The sequence below is a fragment of the Eucyclogobius newberryi genome, unplaced genomic scaffold (assembly GCF_026437365.1).
Source record: "Eucyclogobius newberryi isolate DKJ021-1_F unplaced genomic scaffold, fEucNew1.0.hap1 SCAF_19, whole genome shotgun sequence".
Classification (NCBI taxonomy): Eukaryota; Metazoa; Chordata; class Actinopteri; order Gobiiformes; family Gobiidae; genus Eucyclogobius; species Eucyclogobius newberryi.
In genome coordinates this window covers 14,771,714-14,786,071 of record NW_027315823.1, presented here as the reverse complement: position 1 = coordinate 14,786,071, position 14,358 = coordinate 14,771,714, and the positions used below count along the sequence as shown (strand labels likewise).

At 40.3% G+C, this 14,358-nt stretch overlaps 2 protein-coding genes across 2 annotated transcripts; both read right to left on the bottom strand.

Moving 5' to 3' along the window:
* Window positions 1-1,809: 1,809 nt before the first annotated feature.
* LOC140365412 (elastase-1-like) lies at window positions 1,810-6,610 on the bottom strand. The gene is made up of 8 exons (XM_072451824.1): window positions 6,471-6,610; window positions 6,019-6,116; window positions 5,161-5,261; window positions 4,687-4,815; window positions 3,339-3,475; window positions 2,958-3,100; window positions 2,005-2,154; window positions 1,810-1,914 (listed from the first exon to the last, which is right to left on the bottom strand). The coding sequence occupies exons 1-8, from the start codon at window positions 6,508-6,510 to the stop codon at window positions 1,903-1,905; spliced, it is 810 nt and encodes a 269-aa protein (XP_072307925.1). The 5' UTR covers window positions 6,511-6,610; the 3' UTR covers window positions 1,810-1,902.
* A 1,340-nt stretch (window positions 6,611-7,950) lies between these two features.
* LOC140365402 (elastase-1-like) lies at window positions 7,951-14,106 on the bottom strand. Its single transcript, XM_072451809.1, has 8 exons — window positions 13,980-14,106; window positions 13,528-13,625; window positions 12,660-12,760; window positions 10,388-10,516; window positions 9,678-9,814; window positions 9,104-9,246; window positions 8,146-8,295; window positions 7,951-8,055 (listed from the first exon to the last, which is right to left on the bottom strand). Exons 1-8 carry the CDS (start codon window positions 14,017-14,019, stop codon window positions 8,044-8,046), a joined length of 810 nt encoding a protein of 269 aa, XP_072307910.1. The 5' UTR covers window positions 14,020-14,106; the 3' UTR covers window positions 7,951-8,043.
* Between the last annotated feature and the right edge of the window lie 252 nt (window positions 14,107-14,358).

The window sequence follows — 14,358 nt, the reverse complement described above, 5'->3', positions numbered from 1 at the left end:
TACAGTTCTTTGTACATGTAGCTAAGGGTTCAGATTGACAGGCACTTCCAGATGATATCTGAAACACCTCACTTTCACAAACATTGTCCAGATGACAATCCTTCAAACCTTCACTACTGTGGACCACTCCTGAACAAATAAATACTGATACAGGGCTGTTTCTTTTGAGGCCCTGTATGCAAGATGTTAGGGCCCAATTGAAATGGGAGTAGATAAAATAGTAAAAGGAAAACTCACCCACAACAGTAATGTAACAGTACAAAACATCTTTGATCGTGTAATATTTGTCACTCAAACAACTAGCGTAATCGAAAGCAATACTCTCCTTTACTTTATTAACTGTAACCAAAGACCTTATGGTAAACACAACAACATTCCTCTGATGTGACAGACCATTCACTTTGGTTGGCGGGGCCCTTGGTCTCTGAATGAATACGTTATTATTGTCATTTTTGCCACTTGCGACTTCTGCTCTTACTCCCCAAAATACTCTCAGTTTTCAGAATTAAATGTCAAAAATACCCAATATTTGTAAAGACCTGTCAAAGCATTTGTTTACAATGGGATTTTCACCACAAGTTGACAACTCTTTTAGATCCTCGTTTTGTTCAGTGTTGAAAACCAAAATGTCCTTTCAGTAAAAGATTGTGAAAACAGTCAGTGCTGGAGAGAATCTTGTGCGGAGACAAAGAGTTGAATTATTTTCATATTGCTTTGAAGAAAAATACTTTTGTGACAACGCTGACAAGCTATCGGAACAAAACAAATTGAGAAAACAATTTGGTTCTTTATTACCAGGGAAGTACACAAACCATTATAATTGTAAAAATGTTACAATAGAGTTGGCAGTGAGTAAGTTACAACTACTAGGTCATATTAAAGGTGCACCGCGGAACTTTTTCTGTCTCCCTTGCCTTAACTGGAATGTTCCACAGTATGGCATAAACATTACCTATAGTATTAAACATTGCACACTGCACCTTTGATCGATCTAGGATTTAACATATCAAGTCATATCAATTACCGGTGCACAGCCGTGTAGTTATTCATTCAACATTTGTTTTGTATAGCAGTTTTCAGTTTAAAATTGATTCGACACAAAAAAAATCTATATTTTATTTGGGAAGACTTTATTTAGCCCATCATTCAAAGCTTAAGTGAAGTAGAGCCAGGAGTAACTGAAGAATTGTTCCTTATTTTGTATGTCGGGCCGTGACAATTCTGACTTCAATTTCAATGGTTCTACTCTCACTAGTTTAACAACTCCACATCAATGAGAAGCACCAATTATCCTGCCCCTGAGAACTGACAAAACATGGTTTTTTATGGTAATAACTTATGTAACAACATGACATTCTCCAACAGAGCAGGCTGATTTGTGTGAGACTGGATCACACCTGCAGAGTGACATTTCTAAAATCTGCTCAGAGTCTGTTCTGTCCTCAGCAAAGCACTGGACACACAACAGTCTTTCTCATAAATCATAAGGTAAAGTTGTGGCATTGTATTATGACATAGTGTGAAAGAATTAGATGGTCACACATTTTACATTTAGTCTTAAACATAAAACACTGTACTTTGTGGTACTGTTTGCTTAACATAGAGTTAATTTTATCCAAATTCATGTCCTCGTTTGGGTAAGTCCTTGTTTTAAATGTTCCTTATTTCAAAATAAAACTAACAATGGGATGCAGCTTCTGTCTTGAATTGAATTTACACGCTGCATATGCCACACTACAAAACTTGCTTTGATGCCTCCACAAAAAAATCATAAAAGTCAGATAATTTCAAAAGGAATACAGTCTGGAGTCAGAATTTAAAATGTATTTTAATTTGTCAGCAAGATATTTGTGAAACTGCAGAGAGATGGTCCGGTTTCTATCTCCGAGAATCCGTAACTCTTCATTTCATGATCTGTTGGGAAGAGCAGAAACATTATTTTACCCCGATAACACACTTTATGACTGATCATTCCTCGTGGTTTTACGAGCGCAGTGAACCGACCGAGTCCATCCAGTCGATGTAGGCAGAAACGCGGGTGAAGACGGTGGGCTTCTTGGGGTAGTTACAACCATACCCGGACACAAAGCTAGCGATACCAGTGACCACATATTCGCCGTTGACCAGGCAGTTCAAGGGGCCGCCAGAGTCACCCTGAGAAGAAAACACATACGCTTATCAATTGCACCATCACACCTTGTTGTAACGTATGATTGTTTGGGATTTTTACATCCAGGATCTCATCATTTGCATCTTCATTTTGCATACATTTTGCATCAGATGGTCTGCTTAAAGTAACATTACATTGACCGTCCTCTAAACTCGTGGTTCCCAACCTTTTCTGTCTCGAGTACAGTACCCACTAAGCTTTGTCTCATACTCTGAGTACCTCTTGACTCAGGTACTAGGTATATAAGTCTGTTTATTGCACTAGTATATTGTCAATCATTGCTATAATTGTTTTTTGTTTGAATTAAATTGAGGTCTAAAATCTACCAAATATTCTTGAGGATGTAAAATGTACTACAGAGATTTTTTCCCCCCGAATAATATTCCAAGTGCCCCAGGTCTCCATACCACATACCGTACCCCTGGTTGGGAAAAAGTGCGCTATACAACTGATGTATTTGGAATTTATTTATTTGGTACATATTTTAGTATGTCATCTTTTGGACTAGACTATGAGCCAGCATTTACTCCAGATCTGTCACTTGTTAAAGTAGTGAGCATGAGACTGAGTACAGATGAACTAAGACAACACCATCAGCGCAGGTGCCTCATCAGCTCTTTGTGATATACACTGGTCACTAACCGTAACTACAAAAAATCTGCACTTTTTGAGATGCTGCTTTTCTTAACGCGCTTGTACAGTTTTACTTGTTTGTTAATATATCCCATGCACTCACTAAAGGTGACAGGTGTAAACATTGATTAATGTAAAAAATAAATAGACTTACGTTGCATCCAGACTTTTCTCCACCTCCACCACACACCATGGTGTTCTGCACAGTGCTGCCCCACCAGTCGGGCGCGGTGCACTCCTTGTGACCCACCAGAGGGAGCACGGCCTGCTGAAGGATGTCAGGCAGGGGCCCGCCGGCTGCAAAAGATCAACACAAAATCAATATAATTTCAGTTCAGAGCAGGACAGTCAGTATTCTCAGTTAAATTGCAAACCTAGCTAATACTTTTCCTGCTGCTATAATAACTCAACTCAAAATTAGACATATCACTTTCAATTCTAAAAAGGACTTACTTGCTACATTCGTATTATTGAAATGACTAAAATGAAATGTACTAAATGCGTGTATTGCATGTTTAGTGTCGTAATGACTGACTCATGGTGCGTCCCCAGCCGGTGACGTAGCACAGGTTGTTGTGAGGCAAGATCTGGCCTGCAGGGGGCAGTGTTCCCAGCTTGACGTAGGCGTTCAGGGTGGCATCGGAGGCAAGGCGGAGCAGGGCAATGTCATACCTGAGCACAGCCATATATCATACTCAGACAGGAAGAACAGGAACAAATTTTAGCTACAAAGGGACGTAATGGAATTCTGAGCTAGAGCTAAAAGACAAAGTTTTTAAAAAAAACGAATAAATTATTATGTTATGTTAATGCATAGTTAGTGCTGCTTTTACAAACAAATATTTTACTTAATTACATGAAAAAAATCTGGTGATTGTTTAAGTAGTAGTAGTCTTTGTTTACACTTCATGAAGGTGTTATTATAGAGTGGCATCATCTTTTTTACTTTAGATTTAATGATCCCATAAGAAAATGTGTCCACTGCATTTGTCCCATCCATCAGTGCTGAAGAATAAGAAATGTGCCAGGAGCAGTGGGCAGCAGCAGTAGGCCTACAGCACCCAGGGACCCTTCTCCAGATCTTGAGCTGAGCTTGCTTTTATTTGTTTTTTTATTTTTTATTTTTCTATGTTCTTGTTCTGCCAGGACTCGTTTAGGAAACCTGTCTTAAAATCCTAACCTGGGCGGGATTTTGCCATACTTGGAACGGACCTTTAAGCTCCATCTACTGGCTGCATTGGGAATTTCACAGAAGAGAGAAACAAATGCTACCCAGCCACACAGTTGTAATGAATTATTGTATGATTTATGGACTTAAAAACAGAGCAGACGACCTGGGAGCCATGTCATTGGTAGGCTATGACATCATTAAGGAAATTCAGAATGGAGTGTTTTTGACGCTCGGAGGGGAGGGATGGATCAAAACAGGATTCATAAAACTAGCGTTAATGAAACTAAACTCAACTCCAGCTGTGTTTTTGATGGGGAAACAATGTTATAACATGTCGGTGTAATCCCTCATTCGTCCAGGAGTGTTCTATTGTAGAAAAAGATTCAGTTGTAGTCATCTGGACTGTTTTTTTTAAAACAAACTTTTTCTACAATGTTATAACATGGTTTAAAGTTAAAATAAGTACATTTTGCATAACATGTGTTATGAACTGTTCCTGAATTGAACCCTAACCCTGGCCTTAACCTGATTGTGTAAAAATAAAACTTTATTAGGATGGCCATGAATGCAAAGCTGTGGTTGTGTGGGAGATTTTAGTTGTGATTTTTTTTTAATGAATTATCTAGCTGGGGGATTAACCTGCTGTATGTTAGCAGATGAGGAACTAACGTGCTAACTTCTTGTGTTGAGCTAATGTGTGAAAAGAACTCACCCATTGGCAACACTGGAGGAGTCCCATCCGGCGTGGATGAAGATCTGTTCCACTGCCTTGATCTGCTCTCTGCCGCTGTTGTCGCTCAGGCTGTGATCTCCCATGACAACACGGTAAACCATACCATCCCTGGGAAACAAAATGCACCAAGTGATTATTCAGGGCAAAATAGATAAATATATGAAAAATAATAACATGAATGCTAGTCTGCGCCCTTGCCCCTATGACTAATTGTACATTTTCAAGGTGGTATGGACAGCAGTAACTCATTTGTAAAGTGTTTCCCCACAAGACAAAGAGGTTAGCGGGTCAATCCAAGCGTACACTGCAGTTGTATTCTGGGTGTGACACTTCAACCGCCTTGCCAAAATGGTTGGAGGGGTCTGACACTGATGCGCAGCCACACTTCCATGGCTATTTATTAAAAACAATGCTGCGGTGCTTATAAATTGTCTTGTAAAATTAGAGCAGTACCTGTCAACACAGTGGGCAGCGGTCATGACCCAGCCAGGAGTGATCAGGGTGCCCCCGCAGGTGTGGTAATATCTGGAGCCAGATTGGTACTGAAGAGAGATCTGTAAGGAAAAGCACATTTAAGTAGGGACAAATATAGTTTCTTGCTAAATTTTCTGTATAATCTATATAAAATATGAGATTGGAAACAACTCCCACTCATGTGTCATCATGTTTGTTTATTCTCTTTGGAGCTCAACAGTCCAAGCATTTTCCATCAATTTGTGCCCTAGACATAGACAATTGAAATATTTAGAATTTATAGGAGACATATTATGCTTTTTCTCTTGAATTTACTATTAAACTACAACAAAAAATGGTCACCATTTTACATTTAGTTAATTGTTAACTGCAATATTAATTTAAACAGCTTAGTTATAGAAACAGGTCCATTTACTTCCTGTTAAAAACTGCAGATCTGATAAGCCCCGCCTCTTCATGATGGCCTTTCACTGAAGGCAGGGGAATTTTTATTTTATGTTTGTCCAATTGAAATAATCACAACTAAATGCTGGGATGTGGGATGTGTGGATAGAGGAGGTTAGGTGAATTTTCTGAGGACTCAAATACATGATTACTCAAACATGCATCAATCATTCAAAATGCAATTTTGAGTAATAAACGAATGATGAGGAAAGACAATTATAACAAGGTTAAAGAGAGGGAGGCTAAGACAATAAGCAATCTAACATCCTAGTTTGTTTCAATCCAAAAACCTAAAATAGGGTTTGGTTGCTAGTTAGACAACATAAACTGTCACTGTTGAGCTTCATAATTTCAAGGTGCACTTTTTATTAGATGTTTCATGTTTTTGATTACCTGCCAGGGCCAGGAGTTGGGCTTGGCATCCTCTCCACCCACCACCCTTCCATTTATGTCCTCCATGAACCTGGGCTCGGGCCTCAGCTGCGCCAGCGCTGAAATCCCACAGAGCAAACAAACAGCTCAATGAAGATGATTTGTGAATTTGTTTACTTGTGGAGAAGTTGGAGATGGAAAATGGAAAGAAATTCAGATGTAATTGACTTGTGCACATCATTTTAGTTTTGAAAGAAGGCTCAAAAAGTTAGGGTGATACTGTACAATACAGACAAGAGAAAGTTATTTTTCTTTTTCCAACAAACTAAAGCAATAATGTATTTAATTTGTTCAGATTCTGCTTCTAGTTCACCGGTAATTCAACAAATATATTTATGTGTCAAATGTTGTCAACAATGTTTAGATGATAAGAAAGGTTGTCAGAGAAAGTAATTACATTTTGTCGTTCTTACCCATGGCGGCGAGGCTTGTCAACAACAGGAACCTGAGCATGTCTGAACCGTGTCAAAAATACTTCAACTAAGAGCAAAAATGGCCCGTGCACCATTTTATACCTGAGCCCGACCTTGAAAACATGGGGGGAAATGCAGGTGGAGTGTGCACCTGTGTTCGGTCTCACACTCTTATCGTGCAGCACCAAAACTGGCAAGAGTATCAATAAGCAATATATTTTAGTCTGAAGTGTCAATGACTGCAGTGAACTAGAACTCTTACATATCAGAAAATAGTCAGAGGTCAGTAGTACAACATTTACTCAAGTACATGTGGTGGAGCATTAATGTTTAATAAATTACTTCTCTGATTAGTGTTTAACACGATATTTGACAATTGTTCTGTGTAACATTCCCACTCTGAGTGTGTGACTAATAAGAGACAAAAGCCCTATGTTGAAAATATTAATTACATTGCACGTTTGTGTTTCTTACACCACTCCTTAAAATACCAGATGTTGTGCATACTGTTGTTGGTTTTGTCTTTCCAATTGCATAATCTCCAATTACCCTCTCTCCAAACACTTACTCTTCTCACTAGTTTAACAACTCCACATCAATGAGAAGCACCAATTATCCTGCCCCTGCAAACTGACAAAACATGTTTTTTTTATGGTAATAACTTATGTAACAACATGACATTCTCCAACAGAGCAAGCTGATTTGTATGAGACTGGATCACACCTGCAGAGTGACATTTCTAAAATCTGCTTTGAGTCTGTTCTGTCCTCAGCAAAGCACTGGACACACAACAGTCTTTCTCATAAATCATAAGGTAAAGTTGTGGCATTGTATTATGACATAGTGTGAAAGAATTAGATGGTCACACATTTTACATTTAGTCTTAAACATAAAACACTGTACTTTGTGGTACTGTTTTCTTTCCATAGAGTTAATTTTATCCACATTCATGTCCTCGTTTGGGAAAGTCCTTGTTTTAAATGTTCCTTATTTTCAAGGCCGTGGCTGCAGAGCCGCGGCGCGGTCAAATGGCCGAGCAGTTTCAGGAACCGCGGCACTGCCATATAGCCTCATGGCTAACCCTGACCCTAACCCTGACCCTAACCCTGACCCTAACCTTAACCCTAACCCTAACCCTAACCCTAACCCTAACCCTAACCTTAACCCTAACCCTAACCCTAACCTTAACCTTAACCCTAACCCTAACTTAACCCGGCGCGGTCTAAAACGGCGCTAAAACGCTGTCAAATAGAGCAGCAGTTTCAGGAGCCGCGGCGCGCGGCTGGCACAAAATAACATGGCAGTTTCGGCCGCGCGCCGCGGCTCTGCAGACACTCTCTTTAAAATAACACTAACAATGCTTCTGTCTTGAATTGAATTTACAAGCTGCATATGCCACACTACAAAATTTGCTTTCAACACATGCCTCCACAAAAAAATCATAAAAGTCAGATAATTTCAAAAGGAATACAGTCTGGAGTCAGAATTTAAAATGTATTTTAATTCGTCAGCAAGATATTTGTGAAACTGCAGAGAGATGGTCCGGTTTCTATCTCCGAGAATCCGTAACTCTTCATTTCATGATCTGTTGGGAAGAGCAGAAACATTATTTTACCCCGATAACACACTTTATGACTGATCATTCCTCGTGGTTTTACGAGCGCAGTGAACCGACCGAGTCCATCCAGTCGATGTAGGCAGAAACGCGGGTGAAGACGGTGGGCTTCTTGGGGTAGTTACAACCATACCCGGACACGAAGCTAGCGATACCAGTGACCACATATTCGCCGTTGACCAGGCAGTTCAAGGGGCCGCCAGAGTCACCCTGAGAAGAAAACACATACGCTTATCAATTGCACCATCACACCTTGTTGTAATGTATGATTGTTTGGGATTTTTACATCCAGGATCTCATCATTTGCATCTTCATTTTCCATACATTTTGCATCAGATGGTCTACTTAAAGTAACATTACATTGACCGTCCTCTAAACTCGTGGTTCCCAACCTTTTCTGTCTCGAGTACAGTACCCACTAAGCTTTGTCTCATACTCTGAGTACCTCTTGACTCAGGTACCAGGTATATAAGTCTGTTTATTGCACTAGTATATTGTCAATCATTGCTATAATTGTTTTGTGTTTGAATTAAATTGAGGTCTAAAATCTACCAAATATTCTTTAGGATGTGAAATTTACTACAGATATTTTTTTCCTCAAATAAGATTACTTTTTTAAGCCATTCCAAGTGCCCCAGGTCTCCATACCACATACCGTACCCATGGTTGGGAAACAGTGCGCTATACAACTGATGTATTTGGTATTTATGTATATTTTAGTACTTTCTGTCATCTTTTGGACTAGACTATGGGCCAGCATTTACTCCAGATCTATCACTTGTTAAAGTAGTGAGCATGAGACTGAGTACAGATGAACTAAGACAACACCATCAGCGCAGGCGCCTCATCAGCTCTTTGTGATATACACTGGTCACTAACTGTAATTACAAAAAATCTGCACTTTTTGAGATGCTCCTCAACATGCTTATGCAGTTTTATATCTTGTTAATACACCCCATGCATCCACTAACAGGTTTTAATGTAAAAAATGATTAATGCAAAAAATAAATAGACTTACGTTGCATCCAGCCTTGTCTCCACCTCCACCACACACCATGGTGTCCTTCACAGTGCTGCCCCACCAGTCGGGCGCGGTGCACTCCTTGTGACCCACCAGAGGGAGCACGGCCTGCTGAAGGATGTCAGGCAGGGGCCCGCCGGCTGCAAAAGATCAACACAAAATCAATATAATTTCAGTTCAGAGCTGGACAGTCAGTATTCCCTGTTAAATCTACTTCCTAATACTTTTTCCTTGGGTGAATCTGCAAATGCTCTACCTTGACAATTTGAGACATGTGAATGATTTAGTTTTTCTCTTGATCTGTTTTTTAGAATAGTCATCAATGAATATGTTTTCATCATTGTAGAGTACAGCTGTAGCTTCACATCGGGAAAGACATACGGCAAACGGTCGAAGCTGAGGAGCAACCCTAGCTAATACTTTTCCTGCTGCTATAATAACTCAACTCAAAATCAGACATAACACTTTCAATTCTAAAAAAGGACTTACTTGCTACATGTGTATTATTGAAATGACTTAAATGAAATGTACTAAATGCGTGTATTGCATGTTTAGTGTCGTAATGACTGACTCATGGTGCGTCCCCAGCCGGTGACGTAGCACAGGTTGTCGTGAGGCAAGATCTGGCCTGCAGGGGGCAGTGTTCCCAGCTTGACGTAGGCGTTCAGGGTGGCATCGGAGGCAAGGCGGAGCAGGGCAATGTCATACCTGAGCACAGCCATATATCATACTCAGACAGGAAGAACAGGAACAAATTTTAGCCACAAAGGGACGTAATGGAATTCTGAGGCAGTCCTTCAGCTAAGAGCTAAAGGACAAAGTAAAGAGTAAAGAAAAAAAACTATAGGGGGTTTACTATATCACTCTTTTATTTTGCCATGCTAGGAACAGACCTTTAAGCTCCATCTACTGGCTGCATTGAGAATTTCACAGAAGAGAGAAACAAATGCTACCTAGCCACACAGTTGTAATGAATTATTGTATGATTTATGGACTTAGAAACAGAGCAGACGACGTGGGAGCCATGTCATTGGTAGGCTATGGCATCATTAAGGAAATTCAGAATGGAGTGTTTTTGACGCTCGGAGGGGAGAGATGGATCTAAACAGGATTCATAAAACTAGCGTTAATGAAACTAAACTCAACTGCAGCTGTGTTCTTGATGGGGAAACAATGTTATAACATGGTTTGAATTTCAAAGAGGTACATTTTGCACAACATGTGTTATGAACTGTAACCTGGTAACTTCTTGCGTTAAGCTAATGTGTGAAAAGAACTCACCCATTAGAGACTCTGTAGGAGTCCCATCTGGGGTGGATGAAGATCTGTTCCACTGCCTTGATCTGCTCTGTGCCGCTGTTGTCGCTCAGGCTGTGATCTCCCATGACAACACGGTAAACTCTACCAGCACTGGAGAAACAAAATGCACCAAGTGATTATTCAGGGCAAAATAGATAAATATATGAAAATAATAACATGAATGCTAGTCTGCGCCCTTGCCCCTATGACTCATTGTACATTTTCAAGGTGGTATGGACAGCAGTAACTCATTTGTAAAGTAGTAGAAAAAGCTTCAGTTGTAGTCATCTGGACTCAGTTTGCAAAAATTGACGTTTCGACTCTCATCCAAGAGTCATTGTCAATAACAGAATTTAGGTCGAGAACTCCGATATTAATACTGTTCTGTGGTAAGACCCGCCCATTGGGAGGAGCCTTCCTGAAGTAGAAAGAGTTGTTTGTTTCAACAGAAACTCCCCCCTTGTATCTACCGAGCTAGCCTATTCAGAATCTTAATGGGCTATTAGAAACCTCTTTGTCTTTGTGAGACCCTGGCTCAACCACCCTGAGTACCTGATTAGCATCTGAATGTCCTCTACCTTTCCAGGGGTTCAGTAACCCATTATAAATAACAGGAAGATTAAACCTTAGCCCTCCATTTCTGTTTAAAGAAGGTCTTTCTTTTTTAACAAAAATAGCTTCCTTGACTCCTCTTTCAAACCATCTTTTCTCCCTGCTTAAAACCTTCACCTCACCGTCTTCAAACAAGTGATTAGAGGCTTCAAGATGGAGATGCACGGCGCTCTGTGGTCCTGAACTAGTATTTCTTGTGTAGAGGCTGTTTCGTCTCACCTATGTAACGTTCTTTACAACTTTCTTCACTGCATTGGATCGAATAAACTACATTGCTCTGTTTTTGAGTCGGCTTATTTGGAGTATATAGGATCAGAGGAGAGGACGGGAAACTCCAAATAGAAGTATATAGGAAACCTACACACACGGACCAGTATCTGCTCTTTGGTTCCAACCACCCACTACAGCACAAGCTGGGGGTGATCAGAACCTTACAACACAGAGCTCAAGGTGTGCCCACCAGCTCAGAGGGCAAGAAGAAAGAGAAAAAACATGTCCGTAATGCCCTCTCAGCCTGTGGTTACCCCGCTTGGGCTCTCAACAGAGTGAAGAGAACCAAGAAGCAGGAGAAAAGGGAAACTGAACAGAGAAGGAAGGGTGTCTCTATCCCTTATGTGTCTGGCCTCTCGGAAAAACTGCAGAGAATTTTTAGACAACACGAAGTCCCTGTTTATTTTAAACCAGGAAACACTTTAAGACAAAAACTGGTTTACCCAAAGGACAAGTTGCCGACTCAAAAACAGAGCAATGTAGTTTATTCGATCCAATGCAGTGAAGAAAGTTACACAGGTACAGGAAAGTACATAGGTGAGACGAAACAGCCTCTACACAAGAGGCTTTATCAGCACAGAAGAAATTCTAGTTCAGGACCACAGAGCGCCGTGCATCTCCATCTTGAAGCCTCTAATCACTCGTTTGAAGACGGTGATGTGAAGGTTTTAAGCAGGGAGAAAAGATGGTTTGAAAGAGGAGTTAAGGAAGCTATTTTTGTTAAAAAAGAAAGACCTTCTTTAAACAGAAATGGAGGGCTAAGGTTTAATCTTCCTGTTATTTATAATGGGTTACTGAACCCCTGGAAAGGTAGAGGACATTCAGATGCTAATCAGGTACTCAGGGTGGTTGAGCCAGGGTGTCACAAAGACAAAGAGGATTCTAATAGCCCATTAAGATTCTGAATAGGCTAGCTCGGTAGATACAAGGGGGGAGTTTCTGTTGAAACAAACAACTCTTTCTACTTCAGGAAGGCTCCTCCCAATGGGTGGGTCTTACCACAGAACAGTATTAATATCGGAGTTCTCGACCTAAATTCTGTTATTGACAATGACTCTTGGATGAGAGTCGAAACGTCTATTTTTGCAAACTGAGTCCAGATGACTACAACTGAAGCTTTTTCTACTATGGAACACGCCTGGACGAATGAGGGATTACACCGACTCATTTGTAAAGTGTTTCCCCACAAGACAAAGAGGTTAGCGGGTCAATCCAAGCGTACACTGCAGTTGTATTCTGGGTGTGACACTTCAACCGCCTTGCCAAAATGGTTGGAGGGGTCTGACACTGATGCGCAGCCACACTTCCATGGCTATTTATTAAAAACAATGCTGCGGTGCTTATAAATTGTCTTGTAAAATTAGAGCAGTACCTGTCAACACAGTGGGCAGCGGTCATGACCCAGCCAGGAGTGATCAGGGTGCCCCCGCAGGTGTGGTAATATCTGGAGCCAGATTGGTACTGAAGAGAGATCTGTTAGGAAAAGCACATTTTAAGTAGGGACAAATATAGTTTCTTGCTAAATTTTCTGTATAATCTATATACAATATGAGATTGGAAACAACTCCCACTCATGTGTCATCATGTTTGTTTATTCTCTTTGGAGCTCAACAGTCCAAGCGTGTACATTTTCCATAAATTTTCCCCATAGACATATAGACAAATTTAAATATTTAGAATTTATAGGAGACATATTATGATTTTTCTCTTGAATTTACTATCAAACTACAACAAAAATTGGTCACCATTTTACATTTTGTTAATTGTTAACTGCAATATTAATTTAAACAGCTTAGTTATAGAAACAGGTCCATTTACTTCCTGTTAAAAACTGCAGACCTGATAAGCCCCGCCTCTTCATGATGGCCTTTCACTGAAGGCAGGGGAATTTTTATTTTATGTTTGTCCAATTGAAATAATCACAACTAAATGCTGGGATGTGGGATGTGTGGATAGAGGAGGTTAGGTGAATTTTCTGAGGACTCAAATACATGATTACTCAAACATGCATCAATCATTCAAAATGCAATTTTGAGTAATAAACGAATGATGAGGAAAGACAACTATAACAAGGTTAAAGAGAGGGAGGCTAAGACGATAAGCAATCTAACATCCTAGTTTGTTTCAATCCAAAAACCTAAAATAGGGTTTGGTTGCTAGTTAGACAACATAAACTGTCACTGTTGAGCTTCATAATTTCAAGGTGCACTTTTTATTAGATGTTTCATGTTTTTGATTACCTGCCAGGGCCAGGAGTTGGGCTTGGCATCCTCTCCACCCACCACCCTTCCATTTATGTCCTCCATGAACCTGGGCTCGGGCCTCAGCTGCGCCAGCGCTGAAATCCCACAGAGCAAACAAACAGCTCAATGAAGATGATTTGTGAATTTGTTTACTTGTGGAGAAGTTGGAGATGGAAAATGGAAAGAAATTCAGATGTAATTGACTTGTGCACATCATTTTAGTTTTGAAAGAAGGCTCAAAAAGTTAGGGTGATACTGTACAATACAGACAAGAGAAAGTTATTTTTCTTTTTCCAACAAACTAAAGCAATAATGTATTTAATTTGTTCAGATTCTGCTTCTAGTTCACCGGTAATTCAACAAAAATATTTATGTGTCAAATGTAGTCAACAATGTTTAGATGATAAGAAAGGTTGTCAGAGAAAGTAATTACATTTTGTCGTTCTTACCCATGGCGGCGAGGCTTGTCAACAACAGGAACCTGAGCATGTCTGAACCGTGTCAAAAATACTTCAACTAAGAGCAAAAATGGCCCGTGCACCATTTTATACCTGAGCCCGACCTTGAAAACATGGGGGGAAATGCAGGTGGAGTGTGCACCTGTGTTCGGTCTCACACTCTTATCGTGCAGCACCAAAACTGGCAAGAGTATCAATAAGCAATATATTTTAGTCTGAAGTGTCAATGACTGCAGTGAACTAGAACTCTTACCATCCATCCATTTATCCATCTTCTGCCGCTTTATCCGGGGCCGGGTCGCGGGGGCAGCAGTCTGAGCAGGGACTCCCAGACTTCCTCCTCCCCAGACACTTCCTCTAACTCCTCCGG